General features: G+C 32.8%; 2 protein-coding genes across 5 annotated transcripts; both read right to left on the bottom strand.

Moving 5' to 3' along the window:
* Positions 1-219: 219 nt before the first annotated feature.
* On the bottom strand, positions 220-3,636 carry LOC114714998 (uncharacterized). Of its 4 annotated transcripts, XM_028899793.1 has the most exons (5): positions 3,286-3,422; positions 2,983-3,046; positions 1,318-2,191; positions 1,041-1,199; positions 220-758 (listed from the first exon to the last, which is right to left on the bottom strand). In XM_028899793.1, exons 1-5 carry the CDS (start codon positions 3,365-3,367, stop codon positions 468-470), a joined length of 1,470 nt encoding a protein of 489 aa, XP_028755626.1. In that variant the 5' UTR covers positions 3,368-3,422; the 3' UTR covers positions 220-467. The 4 variants fall into 4 exon arrangements, with proteins under 4 accessions (XP_028755626.1, XP_028755628.1, XP_028755627.1 ...); XM_028899795.1 differs by lacking the exons at positions 2,983-3,046; positions 3,286-3,422 and adding an exon at positions 3,480-3,636; XM_028899794.1 differs by lacking the exon at positions 2,983-3,046 and having other exon boundaries at positions 3,370-3,446.
* A 3,948-nt stretch (positions 3,637-7,584) lies between these two features.
* On the bottom strand, positions 7,585-10,831 carry LOC114714999 (uncharacterized). The gene is made up of 4 exons (XM_028899796.1): positions 10,770-10,831; positions 9,265-10,129; positions 8,988-9,146; positions 7,585-8,135 (listed from the first exon to the last, which is right to left on the bottom strand). The coding sequence occupies exons 1-4, from the start codon at positions 10,811-10,813 to the stop codon at positions 7,845-7,847; spliced, it is 1,359 nt and encodes a 452-aa protein (XP_028755629.1). The 5' UTR covers positions 10,814-10,831; the 3' UTR covers positions 7,585-7,844.
* Between the last annotated feature and the right edge of the window lie 14,397 nt (positions 10,832-25,228).

Genomic DNA, 25,228 nt, shown 5'->3' with positions numbered 1-25,228 from the left:
AAAATGGCCCTAAAACCACTCACCATTCAAGTGCCAATAAAATGATTCCACCATAAGCAATAGCGAAATAACTATTCACCGTACTTCCTCTTCAAAAATCTTGAGTATTAATTATATTAGTCACTAAAAGTAAGTTTTGGTTGATCATGAAGTTTGAGGGTCATCCTTCCCCCTCAACTATTCAAGAGCATTGATCACAAAAACCAAACATACCAAAAGTAGAGGAAGACACATAATATAGAATTGTACTTAATCATCTACTCACAGTATAAATACATACATATATATATATAGTAACTACATGGAATACACCCATTGCTACAAAATATTGCATTATTTTTTAAGACAACAATTCAGTAAGATTGTCGCCAAGACAGCTCTTGCTTGAGCTGTCCAAGATACTACAGAGATATTTTTAAGATATAAGCCAGAGACTGGACTCTATCTAAAATGCTACAAACTGACTATCAGTTAAATATATTGTCTATATTGGCAAATAATGAAGCACGAGAAGATTGTCTCGAGACTTGGTCTGGCAGCTGTTCTGCGACCAAGAGGTAGAAGAGCCCCATAACTCCAGTGTGTGGCCGGCAGCTGCGGCTGTAGTTGGATTCCAGAGTCACAGTTTCACCATCGATTATCTTGACAGAACCAGGTTGAGGATAACAAGTGGTCATTCCTACAATGTAGCCTTCTTCATTCCCTGCCTCCTTTCCAGTTCCATAACTTGGCATTGAAGAACATATAACCCTTCCATCCTGAAACCATCTCACTAATTTCAGGAGGGGGGAAAAAAAAAAGAGCTGTGCTGCTATAAGGATATGATGCCCTCACTAATTGGCAAAAAACAATTCACTCATTTCTTGCACATAGTGAATTGCTGATAAACGTAGCAACACAACAACGTTAGATGCAAACTTACAACCCTGCTTGATTTGCTGGGTCACAAGCATCACTTTTGACTCCTTTCCATGTTAATTTTTTTATATATGCAAGTTAAAATAGCAATTAGAGACAGAAAAATAGAAATCCATTATCACCTGCCCATACAGAGTTGAACCAATTCCACCTGAATGTTGATGAGCCACACCATAGATGACATAGCCACCTCTTGGCATTGGGAGGCTTGTTCTCTTGACATCAATGCATCCACTGCCATCCTTCTGATTATTGATGCAAGACTCAACTTGATACTCAACCTGTAACAAGGAAATCCTTGTTGCTCACATGCACTCAACAATACAAGAGACTATGATTATGTTTTAAAGCGAAAAAAGGATTCAGACCAACGAATTTGTCAACTAAATAATTACTTACCTTGCAGTTATGCTTTGTACTCAAAGCTTTTGAATTTGAACCATTTGGTACTTGCAAACTATCAGTCACGTCAAGTATATAAATCTTAACAGGAACTATCAAATCACTCCAATCAACCCACTTAATTGTATATCTCAAGTAGAGGCTTCTCCTTGGTCCCTCAAAGCCTTCCTTCACCCTGCATTGAGTTTTATGATAGCAGCATAGCAGGCCGCCTAAATAATCAGGCCTCAAAGGCCGACCATATTCATCCACAGTGATGTTATAAAGATCACACTTGCACTCAGTGCACCCCAGCCTATCTTCTACACCTCTAGTATCAATGGCATGCACATTAAGCATCCATTTCTCCTCATACCCCTCTGGAATGTTTGCAGGATTACCTATTTCTATCCCAAAAGGCTCTGGAATATCTGTAGCTGTTCCCCGTGTTTCAGATCCAAGGCCAAAATACTGTCCAAGAGAATTACCCTGGCATATGCCACTGTTTTTCACCAGAATGTGATTTGGGTTTGACTCACTAAGCACCCGATGGCCATCATTACTTTTGAGTGACACTCCTTTACGTTGATGGTATCTAACAACAACCCAATGATGGAGATAAGTCTCATGAAGAGGCACAGAATTGCCTTCTTCATCAACTACTTCACCATTGAAACTCTTGAGTGCAATATGACTTCTTGGAAAGTCTATATCATAGTAAAATTTGTTTTCAACCGATCCTGGTCCTAGTTCAAACTTAGGGGAAAGGAAAACAGCTTCCTTGATTTTACTTTCACTCTTCCATAACGCATGAGAAAGCGGTGTGCCCAATATTAGCAACAGTATTGCTGATAAAAGTTTCCAAGGTTGTAAAAGAAGTCGCATGTTGATTCTGTCAACACCATCACAATAGAAATCATTAAATACGAGATATAAAACAGATGAAGATGTGAAATGTGCATCCTCTCCATCATCTACAGCAAAAATTATAATAGAATTCGATAAACTTCTCTCAGTTACTTTCTTTTCTTTTATTAGAAAACCCATAAGTAATTTGTTTACTTATAAAACCTTTGAACCATGATGAATAAAAATTATGAACTTCACAACAGGCCATAAAAAGTAAGCGAACAAGGGGGAAAATGGGAACAATAGAGACGAAAAGTAAATCATCCAACCAATGAAAGTCCATTGGAATTATGAATTATGAAGTACGAAAACCAACACAAGTGATGCATTAGTGAATAGTAAAGCATGCCCATCGTATGAATGAGGGGGCTATAATTATTGAGATACCATCATTAATGTGTACGAAGTGGAAACATCTTAAAAGCATGTGGAAACGTTTTCACAATAGTCTTTTGGTGCTGAAAAAAGAATACAAGAGCTCAAGTAAATAAAGCTCAGGAGGAATCAACTAACAGAATATCTTTGTTCTAAATAGTAGACAAAAAGATTGTCTCTGTGAGGCCAATTGCATGTTTATTTATTCTCCTTGGCAAGAGAAAAAAGAACATCTTGATAAACTATGCCCACCACAATCACTTAATGCAGTTGTCCGAGCTCTACATGAAGATGCTTGGACATGGTTTATGGGAAGAAATAGGAAAGATACAAAATAAAACGGATTTCTAATGTCTCGCAATAAACGTCCTTATTTGTAGACCAAAAGAAAATCCTTACATTCGTCTCATGTAGCTGTTCAACCTTTTAATAAAACTCTCAAAAACTTGGTGGAGCTGAACTTCTGTAAAAAAACACACTTTGACAGATTATTCGAACTTCAAAGCATGTCTGTTTTGCCATATTCTTCGGAGGAAGTAACACAAAACAAGTCATGTAGCGTATAAGGTACATAATTCATTTTTTTCAAATAATAACAAACAGGTATTAAAATCAGAACTCAAATTAAGGCATCAAAAACTAGAAGTCACATAAGGGGGGCGGCTAACTATGGAGACAGATTGGCTATTAAATAGAAATTACTTTTATGGCAGACGGCAAAGGAGAACGCAATCCCACCACATACAAAAACACGAAGTTCCAACTTCCAAGTCGATGAACCCATGCCTAGAAACTAGAGTGAGATAATCTTTTACGCGGAAAATTCCCCCAAAAAAAAAAAATCTCATGAACAGCAATCACAAAGAAATTGTTCGAAGAAGTTAAGAATAGCATACCGCAGGAGAGGAACGACAAGAAGTATAACTCGGCTGAGTGAGAATGCGATGTTGCAATTACAATTCACAAACGAATTGGTTATATATACAGCAACTCAGCAAGCAAATTCAAAACGCGATACGAAAGGCAGATTTTCTGAAAAATGAAGAACACGACAGGAAAGGATACGGCCACGTGGCGTTGTGAACTGAGGCGGGGAAGCTCGGCTCCAAGTGGGGTCCACGAGGGGAGAAAGTTTCCGCGGGCAACCTGCTTTTTTTTTTTTTTTAACCAGCCGTGTGCTTTCTACTAACTTGGAAATGGAGTGTGAAACTATGAATTGATATTGTAAGCCATGACGCAAATGAGGAAGAGAAGGAACAGGAGGATTGTTGATATGGATTGGTCGGAGCAAGGACGATGAAATCAATCAACACCATAGAAACAAGAGTTCCATCGCCAGAAAAAATAAATAAATATTTTGAATCAGTTTTTTATTCACAGTCTTTTTCATTTCCAGCTAGGCCTATGGAGTTTTCTAAAGAATATCCGAACCAAAAATAGTTCCATTTTTATCATTATTATGATATTTCATATATTCCTGTCCACGTCGATTGGATACCATAGAAAATCGATTAAACAATATTCGAAAATGGCGATTCCTTTCAAGAAATGAAATGTTCTGTAGTGCCCAATCTTAAATGTAATCGTCTTCATCGAGATTAAAAAGCTCCTTAATAAGAACAAAATAACCCTTTATTCTTCGGCAAAAGAAAGTGCACTTTTTGTTTTATCTAAATTATAAAAATATATTTTTTATTTTAAAACCCCGTATAAACCTCCCTTAATATTAGGATATGTGTTATACATTTAAAATTAATTAATTGTTAAGCTTGATTTTAAACTTTTATTTTGATGAAATGACATCCTCTTAACATTTTTATTTTGATCCGCACCTTGTTAACATAACAACTATTTAAACATTTATGTTTAAAAAAATAATTTTTATATAACTAAAAAATAATTTTAATAAATGTAATTTCAAATTTTCTAATATGCTATTAAATTTGTTAATTTTGATTATGGATAAAATTCGATAATTTTAATATTACATCACATTTATTGAATTTTTTGTTTAGATTTTTTAAATGAATAAAAAATATTTCAAGCACATATATTTCACAATACAATATAAATAACATAAGTTTGGGAGAGTAAATAATTCGTTTAAATTTATAGAATAAAAGTTTTTGTTTCAAACATTTATAAACATATTAAGTTAATTATATATTTATTTAAAAAGTTAATCAAATTTTAATCAATATTTTTTTAACCAAAAACAAAATCAAATATATTAAAATGAAATAACTTCAAAGGTTACATATAGTAAGCAAACCAACCAAAAAAAAGAATTAAAATTTACAAAACAATCTTTAGAAATAACTTTAACACTAACAAAAGAGAAAGCATGAATAAGTGTGTTTTAATCAAGTTTTTCATGTCTAAATTAACTAAATTACTTAAGGTTCTATTTCAATATGACAAAAATATTTTTAAAAAAGCTATTTGAAAGAAAATCAAATTAAGAAAAAGAAAAAAACTTTTAAATTCTTCAAAACTATTTTGGTTAAAATTAAATATTTTGCATGATAAAGGTTAAATTAGTAATTAAAAAAAGTTTTAACATAGCTAGAATGCATGCAACTCTTTTTGCACATCACTTTCCTAAACTTTAAAAGTTTCAATTAAGGATCATGATCTTTCATATTCCAACCATCAACTCCCGCGTGCTGAAATTACCATTAAAGTCAGCATCTTTTTTTTTTCTTTTTGATATACCGTATCATTTAAAAATAATAATATATGGCCTTTGATATGTAATTCTAATATTTTTTATATTTAAAATAAAGAGTTAAACTATACCACCACCCTCATCTATTTCTCAGATATATTCAGTATTATAAAATCATTTGTGATACCATTTACTTTTAAAGTAATTAAAATGATGTAACCTCATCCATGCCGCCTGAAAAATAAAATTGAAAACGTCTGTTAAGCTTTTCCATTTGCCCCTTTCCCTTCCTTCTTGTCCCCGTCCTTCACTCATCAACAGCGGTGGCTTCTGACGAGGAGCAAGAAAGGCAGGGTCGGCAGTGAGAGAGCGAACACGATTTTTACAGAGGAGTGGAGAGAATTTTCAGCGATGGGTTTTTGTGCCAAGAGAAGTTGGTGGGAACTGTGGATGTGATAGGGCATTTCACGATGGAAGGTGGGAGCGAGAATGATAACGCAAATTCGAGCTCCACAGTATCCTCATCGTCATTGCCATCAGAAGGTGAAGAAGATTATTAACTTTTAAGAACCTATTGTGGAGATTGTCAACGGAACGATATGAGATAATCAAAGATATTGGGTCTGGGAATTTCGGTGTTGCCAAGCTGGCTAGAGAGAAACGAGTCGGCAAGTTCTTTGCCGTCAAGTTCATTGAGAGAGATTCCAAGTTTGTTCCTTTGCTCTATTTATTTATCTTTGCATTAATTACTGGATTATTCTTCTTACCTTCTTCCCCATCCCTTTAATTCTGCAGATTATGAGCATGTACAGAAAGAGATTAGAAATCACAAATCCTTGAAACATTCTAACATCATTCAATTTTAGTAGGTAAGACCATTTTTGATCTCAACTATTAAACTCAGAAACGCAGGGCTTTTTTTTTGGTAAATAGAAACACATGTTCTTTGATGCCCTTTTGTTTCAACAGGGAAGAAGAGATTCATTGTGAAGTTGATTGAATTATTATAAGATTATTCATTGCTTAGATTTTGCTGACCCCAGCTCATCTGGCTATGGTCATGGCATATGCTAGTGTTGGAGAACTTTTTGAAATATGTAACGCAGGAAGATTCAGTGAGGACGAGGCACTTTAATTTTGGTTTATAATAATTTGATAATTGATGACCTTGAATCACTTTTACTTGACAGTGTTTTCACTTCATGGAGGCCTGGCCAGCGTGGTTGATGAGTGAAAGCGACAAGATAGGGAAGGAAAAGGAGCACAAGGGGAAAGCTTAACGGAAACGGCAGGGATGAGATTACTCCATTTTAATTACTTTAAGAATAAAATTACACCACAAATGGCTTTAAGACATTGAATATACCTAAGAAAATAATTGAGGTTGCTAGATGCACATTAACTTTAAAATGAAACGCTTGAAAAACATAGAGTACTTTAAAGATATTAGAAATATTTGTTTGATTAGGTATTTATTAAATAGAAAAAGGGATAAAATAATTAAAATTACGTGTCAAACACCAAATATATTTGTAAATGATATGATATATAATAAAAATATATGACATGTCAAAATAATTAAGCCAGTAATTTGAACATCACAAGCATTGATTGTCAAAATATGAAACATTAGTGTTCTTAATTTGAATTTTTAAAGTTTAGGGAAGTGATGTACGATCAACTCAAAATTTAGAGAAATTTTGTGCATATTAACTAAATTTTAATTAATAAAAGCAATTCTTTAAAACATTTTTAACAAAATTAGCAATTTGAATTTAAGGGTATGTTTTCAAAAATGAAAGCAAAGACAGTGTAACTAAAGCAAAATGTAAGAAAGGATGTAGAGTTCTACTCTTTATTTAACCAAATTATTAATTAAAAGATTTAGCTTGTATGAATCACTATTGATTTATTACCGATGATAGCTGCTTCAATATAAAAAGTGTTTGGAAACATATAAAAGTACTTTTAAAGAGCACTCTTTCACAAAACGAGATAAATTCTTTCACATATTTGTTTTGTATATTATAAAAACAGTTTTAAAATCATAGTTTAGTTTTCACCTAAACACTTTCATAGAAAAATGAATATACCGTACGTCTCATTGATGAATGAATAAAAAGGTGAAGCCTTAAATTTGACTCACAAAACATATACACACAAGTAATATGTGTGCGTCTATATGTATATATTTCCATGTCTGTCCTAATCAAAGAAAAGCATGCTTCAAGAATGTTTTTTTTTTTTTAACTACATGCTTCGAGTATTAAAGAGACTTGAGGATTATTTTCAAAATTGAACTGTGCTGACCAAAATTCTTAAATGGCCACTTCTAGGAAGCTAATAGAATATAAGATCAGTTACGTTCCCATTTTACAGCAGCAGTCTGATTTTCTTTTAAAGGCAATTGTTGGAAATTACCGACAGTATAAACATAGGCCCCTTCCTCGACCTCTTCAAGAACATTGACTAGAGAAACCAAACATAAGGACCAAAAGCAGAGGAATAATGCATAACATAGAACTACACTTACCCATTTACTCTCAGCATGTACTGTGATATTTGGACCCTATCTAAAATGCTACGAATTGACTCAGTTAAATATATTCTCTATATCTGCAAATAATGAAGCACGAGAAGAATGTCGGAAGAGTTGGTCTGGCAACTGTTCTGCTACCAAGAGGTAGAAGAGCCCCATAACTCCAGTGTGTGGTCGGCTGATGCGGCTGTAGTTGGATTCTAGAGTTACAATTTCTCCGTCAATTATCTTGACCGAACCAGGTTGAGGATAACAAGTGCTCATTCCTATAATGTAGCCTTCTTCATTCCCTGCCTCCTTTCCAGTTCCATAGATTGGTATTGAAGAACATATAACCCTTCCATCCTGAAACCATCTCACTAATTTCAGAAAAGAACTTGTACTGCTATCATTTCACATTGGTGTGAATTTAAGGAAAATTGTTGATTTAAAGCTATGAAAGAGTTTAGATGTGAGCTCTGAGGAATTATTTAGATTTTAACCCCTGCAGAATCATAAATGGTGAAGGTAAGGTTTTCTATAAGGAAGTGATGCCCATACTAATTGGTTAAAAAAAAAAAAAAATTACCCACTTCTTGCAAATAGTGAATTTCTCGTAAAAGTTCGAACACAATACAGCAAGATGAAAATTTACAACCTTGCTCAATTTGCTGTGTCACAATCATTACTTACGATTCTTGTGGGGCTCCCCTGTCCAGAGCAAGCCACTCTTATTAGCACCAAAGTTGGGTCGAATATTCCCATACCAGGAAAATTGTCTTCCATCTAGTTTCCCCCATTCCATAAGCTACTAATTAGTCTCCAATTCATAATTTTATTTTACCGGATAAATACACTGGATTTGGTGTTCCATGAAGTGAAAGGAGAAAATGACACCTAGAGAGGAGAAAATAAGAAGTTGTATGCTTTTATAGCGTTATTTTTTTTTTTAAACAAACAATATTTAATCTGATACAATGATACAAAAATTGTTAAGTGTCTACAAATGACTGTGTGTTTGAAACATTTTCTCACAGATGCAAAAAACCTATGGTATCTTAGGCAGAGCGCGATTCGAGCAAGTATGATGAATAATTAAGTATCATTATTCCGCTAATGATCAGAACAGATCAATGTCTTCTATTCAATGAATAAAACCAGTGGTGAGAATAACAACCTGTAGCTGTTAAAAACTGAAAAGTAGAAATAGAATATCACCTGTCCATACAGATTTGAACCAGTTCCACCTGAATGTTGATGAGCCACACCATAGATGACATAGCCACCTCTTGGCATTGGGAGGCTTGTTCTCTTGACATCAATGCATCCACTGCCATCCTTCTGGTTATTGCAGCAAGAGTCTACTTGATACTCAATCTGTAACCAAGAAATACGTGTTGCTCGCATGCGCCCAATAATGCAAGAGTGTATAATTATGTTTTAAAGTTCAACTAGGATTCAGACCAATGAACTTGTCAACTGAATAATTACTTACCTTGCAGTTATGCTTTGTACTCAAGGCCTTTGAATTTGAACCATTTGGTACTTGCAAACTATCAGTCACGTCAAGTATATAAATCTTAACAGGAACTATCAAATCGCTCCAGTCAACCCATTTAACTGTATATCTCAAGTAGAGGCCTCTCCTTCGTCCCTTAATGCCTTTCTTCACCCTGCATTGAGTTTTATCATAGCAGCACAGAAGACCACCTAAATAATCCGGCTTCAAAGGGCGGCCATATTCGTCAACTGTGATGTTATAAAGATCACACTTGCACTCAGTGCACCCCAGCCTATCTTCTACACCTCTAGTATCAATGGCATGCACATTAAGCATCCATTTCTCCTCATACCCCTCTGGAATGTCTGCAGGATTACCTATTTCTATCCCAAAAGGCTCTGGAATATCTGTAGCTGTTCCTCGTGTTTCAGATCCAAGACCAAAATACTGTCCAAGGGTATTACTCTGGCAGATGCCACTGTTCCTCACCAGAAAGTGATTTCGGCCTGACTCACTAAGGCCGTCATTAATTCTGAGTGTCACCCCTTTACGTTGATGGTATCTACCAACAACCCAATGATGGAGATAAGTTTCATGAAGAGGTACAGAATTGCCTTCTTCATCAATTACTTCACCATTGAAACTCTTGATTGCAATATGGCCTCTTGGAAAGTCTATATCATAGTAAAATTTGTTTTCAACTGATCCTGGTCCTAGTTCAAACTTAGGGGAAAGGAAAACAGCTTCCTTGATTTTACTTTCACTCTTCCATAACGCATAAGAAAGCGGTGTGCCCAATATTAGCAACAGTATTGCTGATAAAAGTTTCCAAGGTTGTAAAAGAAGTCGCATGCTGATTCTGTCAACACCATCACATAGAAATCATTAAACAACAGATATAAAGCAGATGCAGATGTGAAATGTGCATACTCTCCATCATCCACAGCAAAAATTACAAAATTTGATAATTTTCTCTCGGTTTCGTTTCTTTTGTTAGGAAAAGTAAATTTTCAATGAAGAATAACCGTAGGTAATTCGTGTACTTATAAACCTTTGAACCATGATGAATAAAATTGCGAGCCTGACGATTAGAAACAAGCCATACAAAGTATGCCAATGAAAGGGAAGTGGGTACAACAAAAAGGAAAGCAAATCGTTCAGCCAAAGAAACTACATAGTAATTACAAAGCATGATGATCAAGGTCCAGAGCAACACAAGATAAACAGCAAGAAAGGAAACAACACTCAAAATGAGTCCACTCTAGAAAAAACACCCCACAGTTAATCAGGAATAGCTTCCTCAGCCGGAGATGTGCAGCTCGGCCTAATTACGTGTAGTACCAAACGCACCAGAAAGGAGAAAATACATAATCCTAATAATAGATGAGACATCGAGATAAATTACCATCGTCACGGAAAATTTCAACCGCAAAGAAAGCATTTATCCAGCATATGAAACTAAAGAGAAGGAAGAAGGACACTGCCCCCAAATCATTTACCTATGGGTGATACCAAAATCCCATAATTTGCCGTCTTTTTGCATCAGTGAAACAAAAAACAAATCGATGTATCACTTCATTCACACCAAAAAAAAAAAAACGATGGATTACTTCAAAAGAATCTCATGAACAGTAAGCACAAAGAAATTGATCGAAGAAATTATAAATAGCTTACCGCAGGGGAAGAAGGAAGAGAAGTATGAACCGGCTGAGTGAGAATGTTATACTGAAACCACAATTGGAAAACGAACTGGTTATATACAGCAAGTAAGCAAGAAATTCAAAAGTGTAGGCGATACGATAGTGCCGTAAGCCATGACGCAGATAAAGAAGAGAGACAATCACTAGAATAGTAACAGAAGTTCCGATGGCGATGAACAATTCTCATGATTTTAGGCAACATTTCTCATGACAAATTAAATATTTTAAATGAGTCTTTATTTCATTTGGTTTTTTAAAATAAATAATTAGTTAAAGTATACTTTTGGTTCTTCACCTTTACATAAGGTTTTATTTTGGTCCCTTAATTTTAAAAAGTAAACTTTTAGTCTTTCAACTCTGAAACTGTTAATAAAAAATGATAATATTGAACTCTTGAATATCAATAAAACATTACCAAATGCTATAATATTAAATTTAATTTTCAAAACAATTATAATTGTTACAAAAAATCATTATTTAAGACAACAATTTTAAAGTTAAAGGACTAAAAGTATACTTTTTAAAGTTAAGGGATCAAACTGAAACTTTACATAAAATTAAAAGACCAAATTATACTTAAGCCTAGATAATTTTGATTTCATACTTGATTATTAATGAGAATTTTTTTTTTGGTTAGAAAGATTATTAATGAGAATTGATCATTCTATCAAAAATAAACAAGTAATTTTAAATAAAATTAATTACTTTTAAAAAAATTATATTTTTTAAATGATAAAAGGGAAAATCGGTCCCTTTTCGACAAATTAATTAGGAAATAGAATCTATAATAAATGTAAAGATGTAAACCCCTCAGATGTTAGTAAGTATAGTAAGAGAAAGAATATATTACTCCGTCCTTTATTAAAAGATCCTTTTAATTAAATTGCATGATTTAAGAAAATAGTTAAAATTAGTTAAAAGTAATTAATATGTAGTAAATGTAATTTCTTTCCAAATATACCCCTATATATAAATGGGTAGATGTGAGAAAGTAATAGTAAGATAAATGAAAAAAGAGAATGTATTAAATGTATTAAACTAGAAATAAAATATGTAATAATGCATTAAATGTTCAAACATACTCAAAAGAGAACTTATAAAAAGAGACAAACCTATTCAAAAAATTAGATCTTATAATAAGGGACAGAGAGAGTATTACCTTGATAAATGCTAATAGCATATAACGAATCCTCACTTGCATATCATAGATCCTAATTGTATACGGTGGATACTTAATTGCATATGAAATTTCATTACATACTACAAATCTTAATTGCATATCATTGATCCAAACTTACATATTACTAATTCTAATTGCACATTGCAGATACCTAGTTGCCTATATCTTATTGTATATTACCTCCGATCCTAATTATAAGACCTCGTTTGTAATTTACAACTCACAAACAAATTCTAATTAGGACTGGAGGTAGTATTATAGATCCTAAGTACATATAATTGATCCAAAGTTGCATATTAATTATTCATATTGTATATCATTGATTCAAATTTACATAAACAAATTCCTTTGTATAGTACTCACAAACAAATTCTTATTTACAGATTAACATGATGGAAATGAGATTTGTCATATGTAATTAGCATTCATAGATAAAAAGTTGTTTGTGAGTACTACACAAAGGAATTTGTTTATATAAATAGTAATATATAGGCAATTAAAATCAATAATATGCAAATTTTGATCAATGATATGCAATTAGAATCCATGATATGCAATAAAGTTTCATATGTAACTAGGTACCCACAATATGCAATTTGAATAATGCATATACAACTTTAAATGATGTAAAGGACGGATATGGATCAGCTAGAAACAAGTTAGGAAACTAGACGAACGATCGAAGGTAGGACCTTAAGAGAACCTGTCTCTTACAACCCTAGCCATGGAGACACCACAAGGATGATCAATCCTTGATACAGTCGAGTATTCCCACGAGAATACGAGGCGGCAAGCAAAGCTCACTCAAGAGAAATAAAATTCTCTAAAATTCATTCATTCCAATCTCATTCTCAATTACAAAAAAACGTAGCCTTATATAGGCAGCAAAAGAACAATCTAGAATCAAAAAACCCTAGGTCATAAATGCCATAAATGTGCCTTAATGATGATTGACTATCTTGGTTGGCACCAATTAAGGCTAAAGGAAATAGGAAATTACCTTTTCTTGAAGAAAAAGGCTTCTACATAAAAATAGGAAACTAACCTAAAATATTCTTATGCAATCTTTGACCAAAAGGCCTTATTTAATGCAAATAAAAAATGGAAACTTAAAAAAACGAAATTAAACCATAACTAATACATAAAGACGCCTTCTTGATTCTTCTTGAATATTCTTGGACGTCACTTATGCTCCTCCTCCAAGGCACATGCTTGTCACATGGTATTTTGAGTGAATTCTTTAATCTGGACTGCACATGGGCCTTGTACATCATCTTGTTTGGCTTCTAGCAATGTAATCACCATGTTTGGACCCTTGATGGGCTGATTGAGGGATGCTTCTTCCAAATAAATGGGTTCTAACTCTTTAAGATCTTTTATCAAACAATTCAGCGCCTCTTTCATAGATTTGGTCCTTGCTCTTGTCATTGGGCCTACAATGCCTTGTAATGGGTCTTTTAGAATATTGGACTTCCATCTTTTAGCTTGGGCTCCACGCTCCGTGTTTTGGTCTTCCTTTGATGCTTGATCATGCCATGCTCCCCTATCATTAAATCAACAATATGCAATTAGAATTCGTAATATGCATTAAGATCTCATATTTAATTGGAATCACCACTATGCAACTTTGGATTAATTATATGCAATTAAGATCCATATTATGTAATAAAATACAATATGCAATTAGGTATCCACAATATACAATTAGAGTAAGTACTATGCAAGTTTGGATCAACAATATGCAATTAAGATTCGTAATATGTAATAAGATCTCATATACAACTAGATATCCACCATATACAATTAAAATCCATGATATGCAAATAAGAATCTGTCATATGCAATGAGCATCCATTAAGATAATATGGTTTTTTTCCCTGCTAGATTTGAGGGGCCCATATCTTTGTATTTATTACAGGTCCTATTTCCCCATTAATTTGTCAAAGATGAACTTTTAACCAATTTTCCCATGATAAAATCATAATGTTTATTTGGTCAAAAAATTCAAATGTTTTTTTCCTACTATTAACTTAAACTGATGTTATTTAATTGGTTGACTGAAAGATTTTATTGCAATTAATTTTAGAATGAAAAAATTAATATAGTATATTTTATTGGTGTGCTCCTTATGTATTTTTTTTTATTAGTCCAGCAGATATATAAAAAATGAGAAAACATGTGGAAGGAATAATAATTATTTATTACTAAAATGAGCAGTTTTATATTTCTATCGCTCCTACCCTCGTGCTGGAATGGCACAAGACCCCGTTGGTACAAGGAAAATTAGGCAATGAAAATGAAAAATCATGATTTTTCATTGGCAACGACTGTTCAGTTCCGAAATGAGCATGTGACTGTTTGCGCAAGTTCCGCCCAAGTTTTTTTTTGCCCCCCTCTTTTGGTGAGAAGTTCTGCCCAACTTTGTTGAAGATATAATGTCTTCGTATTCTCAAGGGAAGAACGCGTGAAACCTGCTGCCTTCAGTTGCTCCCTCACGAGCAGTAAATATTGGTAGCTGACTAGATATACTTGTACGGATGTGCAAATATAGAAACTATACTTTTTTCACTTTATGTTTACTTTCGCGCTTTTTTCCTCTCCAATAATTTGTTGTGAGCAGAAATCCCTCCAAATCTGATATAGAGTCAAAGGTCACAAGAATTGATTGGAATTTTAATTTTAATAGTTAGGGAGGTAATTAAGCAAACAAAACATCCAATAATCGTTGTTTGTCATGATTTTTACTTTGTATGGTTGGAGAAACATGATAAAATCATTTTTATTGAAATAAGGATTGTTTTCAGTGTGCGGGTGGTTAGCATGCGTGGACATTTTTTGTTTGAAAACTTACTCTGTTTGGTGCGTAAAAAACAGAGTATAACAAAATATAGGTAAATTAGAATTTTGTGCAAAAGTTGAAATAATTTTGCACGAAATTGGAATTTGATGAAGCAAGTTAAATGTGAAATTGATGGACATTTTGCTACAGAATTTGCAGCAATTTTACATGAAATTTGAATTTGATTGAGAAAATTCAATTCTGATGCAAGAAAAAAAATTCAATTTACTGCATCAAATTCGAATTACCGCATCATATTAAAGCTTAAATTCCACCGAATATAATTTTAAAAATAAAAATTTTTAAATAGGTCTTATTGCATTAAAAACTAAGCTTAGTGAGCTTTTCAATCATATGTCATTTATCTAATTTGTATTTAAACTATAAAAGATAAGTCCGCTAGAAATTGATTTTTAAATTGATTTTGTTTATGGGTTTATTTATACTCTATTCAACACTTAAAAAAGAGGGGCAAATAAAGTGCACTGGAAATAGAGCTGTGATTTTTTTTTGTGTGTCTTTTTAATATTGGAAACATTTTTCATCAATAAAATAATTAGGATAATAAATCCTCATCTTTCAGTGCCTCTTACAGTTTAAAGACAAAATGTTACCAATTTAAAATATATTATATAAATTTTTTCTACAATAGAAATGCTCAATTACTATAAATATAAACAAGGAATTAAAAAAATTACAAAACAAAATCATCAGGATGCGTAATATTTGTATAGGATTTGTAGTTTTATCATATTCGAATTGAGTATTTTATTTTCTCTAATATATTTTACTTATATTTTGTTATTAAAATTTTTATTTAATGATCTTTTAATCATTTAATATCTATAATAAATTTTATATTTATATTAAATATTCATATTTACTTATTTAAATTATAATTTATTAAATTTTTAATAGTATTATTATTATGTAAGGTTAAAAAGTTTATTTATTTATATTATTTTGTCTTTTAAAAATACTCCTCCGGTCCTAATTATAAGACCCAATTGACTTATTTGAGGAGATTAAAGAAGTAAGTTAAGTTGGTTATTTATAATAAATAAGTGTTGTCATTCCTAAAATATCCTTACTAATTAAGTATATTGACTAAAACTACCATTATTAGAAGGATTATCTTGGAAAAAAATGCATAAATATAAGAGACAAAATAGATTGGGTCTTATAATTAGGACCAAATAAAAAGTCAAATTGGGTCTTATAATAAGGACCGGAGGAGTATTTTTTATTTGATAATATTATATTCTTTTATTAAGGGTAACATGGTAAAATAGTTTAATTTTTCAACCTATTTTTATCTCACCAAGCATAATATTTGTAAAAATTAATTATTTTTTTAAAATTTAAGCAATTATTATTGATAATTTCTCATTTCACTTGATTGATGTGTGATGTAATTGGAGCGTTTTCAGCATTCATACTAACGCTTCACGCGCATGGGGAACAATTGGTCAATTTTTTCGGCCCCTTTTTGTCAAGGTCCAAATCATTTTGGCACAAGTAACTCCCTTTTCTTCTTGGCCCTTTAATGAATGAACCGCTTTCATTCATTGATCATCTGTCTATGTTAGCCTTATTTTTTGATTAAAAAAAATATTGTGTGTAATAAAATTTTTCCCTCTATTATGTGTGCTTTTGGGTGTAAATCAGCTCGCCGACTTATATTAACGTTCTAAGAAATTATTTATAAATTCAAGATGTTTGATTTGTAAATCTTAAAGATTTGCCTGATTGAAATCTCAAAATTTAAATTAAAACCTATACTTTTAACAAATTTCTAATTAAACAAAAAGCCTTATCAAAGATTTTTCTAACATTCTTAAAAGACTAGAATACCCTTTTATAGTTTAAAATAATATTATTTTAAAAGAAAAAAATTAAACTATGAAAACTTGACACCATATAGTATTTATTTTAAAAAAATGTTTTACATAAGAAAATTTGGAAATATTAAGAAAAAAAAATTGACAATGCATAATATAATATTTTATATTAACTCTCATATATTGATACGAAATTTATGGAAACATGGACTTTCATTTTTGGTAACGAGAATAGGAATTCTTAATTACTTGATTCCAACACCATTAAATTAATAATTTTTTGAAGGAAAATTTTTTTTCTTGTAGTTAAAAAATCATAATCTTAATGTATTAGTATATTTCATCATCAAATTTGTCATTTTTTCTTAGATGCTTTACTATATCTCTCATATAGATATTCTCATCATGTTATATCTTATAATTTTATTGCTAAAATTCTTACTAATAATTAATATGTACTTTTATTAGAAATCTAAATAACTTTTCCAACATTTGATGGGACGGATGAAGTAAAATAAACTTGAGAAAATCCCAAAAAAGTAATTGTTAGAATTTCAAAATTCTAAATCAGTATTAGTTACTACACTCACAAAGAAAATGACTACATTCGAAAAACAAATGACAATATATTTTTGTAGTAATTCTTGATTTGGAATTTTCAAAATTCATCATTTTTTTGGCATTTTCCTTATAAACTTCTTAATATAAATTCATACAAAAAAATCATACATTTCACTTTTTTAACAGTATATGAGAGTAGGAATACATGAAGCCCATGGATCATTTGGTAGAATCCCAAGAAAAAAGAAGTTAGGTTATAAATTGATTGGACCAATTATCAATTTGCTAATTTAAAAGGGTATTTTAACATTTAAAGATCGTTAATAAGGTCTCTTGGTCTAATTAGGAATCTGTTAAAAGTATAGGCCTTAATTTCAATTTTAATATTTTAACCAGATTTAATTGGGATTGTTCCTATAAATATTAACATATAAATAGTTCAGTTTTTTGTCCCAGACATAAATAATTGGGAAAAAGACAGAAAAATGCAATATTAATTTCATAATGCCCAAAACATCTGCTCAATTTAAGAAATCCCATTTTGGTCTCAAGAGACCAAATTGGAATTATCATGTTAAATAAAAAGACTAAATTACCCTTCAATTTATTTATTGTTTGTAAAATACCAAATCTCCTATTGGCCGGTCAGTCATCGAAGCTCCGGCGGCGGTAGTCATCGGAGCTCCAGCGACCGCCAACAATTGTTCACTGGAGCTCCGTCGGTTGGAAAATTTTTTTTTGAAAATTTTCACAACTTCAGTATAACAGTTAACAATTTTTGTAACACTATTAACAACTTCAGTATAGTAATAAACAATAGGTTTTCTGGAAAATTCAACAAGGTCCGGCGGCCAGAAAAATTTTTTTTGAAAACTTTCACAACTTCAGTATAACGGTTAAGAACTTTTATGACGCTATTAACAACCTCAATATGGCAGTTAACAACAGGTTTTTTGGGAAATTCAACAAGGTCTGACGGCCGGAATTTTTTTTTTTTGAAAATTTTCACAACTTCAGTATAATGGTTAACAACTTTTGTGACGCTATTAACAACTTCAGTATAGCAGTTAACAACAAGTTTTTTGGGAAATTCAACAAGCTCCGGCGGCTGGAAAATTATTTTTTTGAAAATTTTCCCAACTTCAGTATAACGGTTAACAACTTTTGTGACCCTATTCACAACTTCAGTATAGCAGTTAACAACAGGTTGACTAGGGAAATTCAACAAGCTTCGATGGCTAGAAATAATTTTTTTGAAAATTTTTACAACTTCAGTATAACGGTTAACAACTTTTGTGACGCTATTAACAAGTTCAGTATAACAGTTAATAACAGGTTTTTCAGGAAATTCAACAATTAGTTGCCAGAGCTCTGGAGGCCAGAAACAACTTTTTTGAAAATTTTTACAACGTTAGTATAACGGTTAACAACTTCTGTAACGCTATTAACAACAGGTTTTTTGAGAAATTCAAAAAATAGCATTTTTACAACTTCAATAATGCTGTTAACAAGTTCCATAACTCTATTAACAACTTCGGTGTAGCATTTAACAACATGTTTTCTTAAAAATTCAAAAAAAATGGCATTTTTACAGCTTTAACAGCTACTTTTTTTAAAAAACATTTTTTACAACTTCAGTATAACGGTTAACAACTTTTGTAATATTATTAACAATTTCAGTATAGCAGTTAACAAGTTTTCAAAAAAAATTCAAAAGTAGCATTTTTACAACTTTAGTAATGTCGTTAACAAGTTCCGTAACTCTATTAACAACTTCGATATAGCATCTAACAACAGGTTTTGTTAAAAATTTAAAAAAAAAAGCATTTTTATAACTTTAACAACTACTTTTTTTTTTTGAAAATTTTTACAACTTCAATATAACGGTTAACAACTTTTGTAATTTTATTAATAACTTCAATATAGCAGTTAACATCAGGTTTTTCGGTAAATTCAAAAAGTAGCATTTTTACAACTTCAGTAATGCCGTTAACAAACTCAAAAACCTGTTGTTAACCGCTATATTGAAGTTATTAATAACGTTACAAGAGTTGTTAACCGTTATACTGATGTTGTAAAAATTTTCAAAAAAATTGTTTCTGGCCTCCAGAGCTCCAGTGACCAATTGTTGAATTTCTCAAAAAACCTGTTGTTAACTACTATACTGAAGTTGTTAATAGCGTCACAAAAATTGTTAACCGTTATACTAAAGTTGTAAAAATTTTTAAAAAAATTGTTTCCAGCCACTGAAACTTTTTGAATTTCCCAGTAAACCTATTGTTAACTGCTATACTGAAGTTATTAATGACGCTACAAAAGTTGTTAACCGTTATACTGAAGTTGTGAAAATTTTCAAAAAAATTTTTTTGGCTACCGGAGCTTATTGGATTTCCCAAAAAATCTGTTGTTAACTGTTATATTGAAGTTGTTAATAGTGTCATAAAAGTTGTTAACCGTTATACTGAATTTGTGAAAATTTTCAAAAAACATTTTCCGGCCGCCAGACCTTGTTGAATTTCCCAGAAAACCTGTTGTTAACTGTTATACTGAAATTGTTAATAGCATTACAAAGTTATTAACTGTTATACTAAAATTCTGAAAATTTTCCAAAAAATTTTTTCGACCAATGGGGCTCCGGTGAACAATTGTCACCCCGTCACCAGAGCTCCAGTGCCGAACGCTCGGTGACCAGCCAGCCATAGGGGATTTGGTATTTTAAAAACAATAAATAAATTGAAGGGCAATTTGGTCTTTTATTTAATATGATAATCTCAATTTGGTCTCTTGAGACCAAAATGGGATTTCTTAAATTGAGCAGATGTTTTGGGCATTATAAAATTAATATTGCATTTTTCTGTCTTTTTCTCTAAATAATTACTACCTCCAGTCCTAATTATAATACCTAGTTGACTAATTTGAAGAGATTAAAGAAAGAAGTTAAGTTAGTTATTTGTAATAAATAGGTGTTGTCTTTCCTAAAATATCCTTGCTAATTAACTATATTGGCTAGAACTATAATTATTAGAAGGACTATCTTTAAAAAAAATACATAAATATAATAGATAAAGTGGATTGGGATATTATATTTAGAACCAAAATAAAAATCAAACAGGATCTTATATTAAGGACTGGAGGTAGTATTTTGGACTGATCAATGTTGGCTGGTGACCGACGAGTGCCGGTCAAAGGAGGAATGGCATTTGTGTCATTTAATAATAGAAATTGTTTTTTTGGTGGATATAATTTACAAAACTTGTGGGTTATTTGTTACACGTTTCTTTTTTGGAGAACCGCGTTGGAAGAGAAATAACAGTAGTCTAAACTTGCATTAAAAAAAAACCGTGGTCTATTTTTTTTTAAATAAAAACAAATGAGAGAATCTTTGATAGAAAAAAGCTATTCTCTCTAGTTTTTAATATAAAAATTAAATAACTAATTTATAAATATTAAATAAATTAGTTAAGATAATTATTATAATAAACATGTGTTAAATTTTCTAAAATATCTTTGTTAATAATCTGAATTGAGACTACTCTTTGATTGAAGTAGTGAGAATGTGAGGTTAGACATTCAACAGGATTTTTTCCAGATTATATATTTTTTCAGACAGTTTAAGCCCACGTCACGCACCAGCCCCATTTTAATTAAGGATGTGTTTGGATGAAACCAAACCGTGGTTTGGAAAAGTGATTCTGGAGAATAGATTCTGGGAAAAGTAGATTCTGTGAAGAATAGATTTTGTAAAAAAGTGATTCTGAGAAGTGAGAGTGTTTGGATAGTTGTTATCAGAAGCACTTTTTATATATACAAATTACTAAAAAAAAGACATAAGTTAATATGATAATTACAGAAAAAATAGATTTTATGATATATTTTAATTTGAAGGAATAAAATTGTTAATAATATGTTTTTTACCAACATAATTAATAATACATAAGATAATATAATTAATAAATAATTAATGTGTATATATATTTATAAAATATAAGATTAAATATATTTATAAAAAATATGTTTATAAAAAAAATAACAAGATACATATCATATAGGCCCTCACACTCTCCCTTTTTTCTCCAAAAGCAAAAAAATTTTGCTTTTTCCAAAACCATGGTTTTGGAGTCAAAACCATGGTTTTGACCCAAAACCATGGTTTTGGTTTTTGAAGGGGCTGTTTGGGTAGATTATTCCTCAAACCATGGTTTGGGTCCCCAAACCATGGTTTGGGGTGTCACCCAAACACACCTTTAAGTCTATTGGATTAAACTATCTCTTAATAGGTCCAACCATGGTTTGGGGTGTCACCCAAACACACCCTAAGTCTATTGGATTAGAACTATCTCTTAATAGGAGCCCCTCATAATCAATGAAAATATTTTGAGAAAAATTATAAATTTAAAAAACAAAGTGGATTATAATTTTATATTTAGGAACAAATTTAACCCGACTAGATCTTATATTCTGTGACCATGTTATGTTTTTTTCTTCTTGTTTTCTCTATGAGTAGTCAAATACTTTTTGAAATATAAAATCATTTTTCAATTTGAACATAAAAGATTATTTAGACCTCAGAATATAAAAGATTTAAAATTTTAGACGACAATGAATTGAAAAATATTGTAAATTTTGAAAAGCTTTTAAATATTAATGAATGTTTGCACATCGATTATTTTATGTTTTTCTTACAACGAATTTATTAGGAGAACTGTAAATAAAAAAATTAATATTCCAATAGAAATATTAAATATTATCAAACTATTATATTTATTTTCAAATATAGATATTTTTTTTCGAGTGAAAAAGGGGATTTTATTAATAATTACAGGAAAAAACAAAAGGTAGCAGTCATATAAAACAAGCTATCGGTACATTGTTTTAAATATAATGGGCAGAGTTGATAATATCACAAAAGGAGAGTGCTTCATTGACTAGTTTGTGGGCTTGTGTGTCTTCATTGTTGAACAGCTTCCTATTTCGGGCTCCCCAGAGTTTCCAGTAGAGTGCACTGAGGAGGGTGCATCGAGGAGGGTGCACCATGCTTGATTGGAGCTTCTTGAATTCAGATTGTCTTCCATCTATTGTTGGTAGGGTTTGCTGAAGAAACTTGGTTGGATGTGTGCAGGAACAATGAGCTTCTAGCAGGATAAGGCCAAATTACAATTGCGAAGGATGTGATTGACATCTTCTGATGCTTCCCCGCAAATCTCACAAGCATTCGAATGAGACATGTGTCTCCAAAGCCTCATCTGCTTTGTTAGGAGCTTGTGTTTAGACGCCAACCACAAGAAGGTTCTGATACGTTGCGGCCCTGGCCATTTCCATATTAAGTTCCATTTCGCGTTCTCCTCTTCCCAACTATCTTGTTTGATTAGTCAATACGCTGATTGCATTGTAAACAAGTTTCACTGCCCTTGGCTCCAAACGCATCTGTCAGGAGGAGATGCATCTGATGGCGATGTAGTCTCTAAAAGAATCTTAAGTACAATCGGTGGTAGCAAATGATAGAGTTCATGCCATTTCCACCGACCTTCGTCTACAATATACTGATGGACAGTTTTATCTTTGCTACTTTCATCAATAGGCGAAAAGGATAGATGACATAGTGGTCCGGAGTCTCTTAACTAGTGATCAGTCCAAAATCGCACTTGCTTGCCATCTCTCACTTCCCATTTAATTCCCAGCTCCATATCTTTCCAAATAGCCATGAGATTACGCCATAGATAAGAACTGTTTGCCACTTTCCTTGGTGCACTATCAGGAAACCCATATTTGCTAGTGAGGATTTGGACCCAAAAGAGTTGGGGCTGTGATTTGGCTACATAAGCAAGTTTGAAAAGAAATGCTGAGTTCTGTCTTATGAGATCTTTGAGGCCGCTACCACTGTTAGTTTTTGGTTGGCACATGGATTTCCAGTTGATGAGAGCAGTTTTCCTTTGCTCGCTAGAGGATCCCCAAATAAAGTTTCTTATGTGAGCTTCTACTCTGGCACAGGTGGAGGCAGGGATTCTCGTAGTTTGCATAGTATAGAAAGGGATTGTGGTGAGGACAGATTAAGCCAAGGTGATGCATTCAGCCAGGGACAGGGAGTTTGCGGTCCATCCTAAAAGTTTTTTCTTGATTTTGTCTTTAATATATTGATAAGTGTCCCTTGTGACCTTTCCATGTAGGATAGGGACTCCAAGGTATCTTCGCAGATTGTCTATTTTATGGAAACCCAAATCATTGCAGATTGTAGAAGCTGCTTGAGGGCAGACATTCCTGGAGAAGTAGGTTTGAGTTTTGGCCTCACTCACTCTTTGTCCTGAGGAATTACTGAAGTCTTATAGGACCTTCTTGATTAGCCAAACTTGGGTGTCTGCCGTGGTGCTAAAAAGGAGTAAGTCATCAGTGAAAAATAGGTGTGAAATTGGAGGGCCTTGTTTTCCTAAGCATATTGGCTTCCAATAACCATAATCGAATTCACCTTTGATCAGTTGTGAAAGTCTTTCCATACATAGCACAAATATGTAAGGCGAGAGTGGGTCTCCTTGCCGTATTCCTCATTGAGGATGGAACTGTTTAGCAGGTTGCCCATTCCAAAGTACCTGCATTGAGGAGGAGCTTATGCACTTCATAATGACGGTAGCCAGGTAGCTTGGAATTCTGGCCTCTTTGAGTGTATCTTCAATGAAGTCCCAGCAAAGTCTGTCAAAAGCTTTTTCTAGGTCGACCTTAATAGCCATCCAGCTGGTTTTCCCTATTTTCCTCCTCATAGAGTGAATTGCCTCCTGTGCAATAATGATATTGTCTGTTATATTTCGACCCTGGATGAAGCTAGATTGATATGGGAGCACTAAGGACGGCATCACCAGCTTTAGTCTATCAGTCACTATTTTAGTGATTATTTTATACACCGTAGTGCAGAGGCTAATGGGCTGGAATTCTTTCAGTGTCTGTGGGTTATCTACTTTCGGGATTAAGGCTATGAGGGTCTTATTGAATCAGGAGTCAATGCTTCCCCCCCTCAAATATTACTTTAACCTCTTGAAAGATGGAAGGGCTGACTATGTTGCACTGGGATTGGTAAAAGAAAGCATGAAGACCGTCAACTCCTAGCGACTTGAGTGGAGCCATATCAAAGAGAGCCTGTTTTGTTTTGTTTTGGCCAAAGTAACTGGGAGAGTGAGCATTGAATATATCGAGTGAGGGATCTGGGGAAACATACCTGGGTGAGAGTTAGGGGGGCTAATGTCCCCCTCAATTTTGTAAAGCTTCTCGAAATAGTTTGAAGCCATAGTGCACAGTTTCTCCTGATCCACTTCCCAATCGCCATTGTCTGACTTAAGCATGTGTATCTTCTTTCTTTTCCGTCTGATCAAGGCTTGGGTGTGGTAGTAGTTTGTGTTCCTGTTCCCCTTACAAATCCATTGACTTCTCGACTTTTGAAGCCACAGAATTTCCTCTCTCAGCAAGATGTTTTCGTATTCTTGTAGGAGAAAGCGTTCAGTTTCAAGAAGATATGTGAGTAAGGATGCCTCTCGAGGGCTCGCTATACTCCTGCAATATGTGCTCGAATAGTCTTCTTACTTTGGTGAATACTACCAAAAACTGTGGTATTCCATTTCTGTGCTTCCTTACTAAAGTGCTTAATGTTGTCTGCCAGAGTTTTTTGGTTTGACTAGGTTGACTTGACAAAGTTGGTGAAATGTTGGTGTAAGGCCCAGGTAGCTAAGAATTTGAAGGGGGCTTCTTTTCTACGTTCTGCGAGATGGGGTTGAATTAACAAAGGCCTGTGATCACTTTGGATAAGCGGTAGGTGTATTACCACCGTATTGGGCTCTTTATCAAGCCATTCCCTATT

Source organism: Neltuma alba, unplaced genomic scaffold (genome assembly GCF_004799145.2).
Source record: "Neltuma alba isolate B1F8T4 unplaced genomic scaffold, ASM479914v2 tig00011563_pilon, whole genome shotgun sequence".
NCBI lineage: Eukaryota > Viridiplantae > Streptophyta > Magnoliopsida > Fabales > Fabaceae > Neltuma > Neltuma alba.
This window is presented reverse-complemented; position numbering and strand designations above follow the sequence as displayed.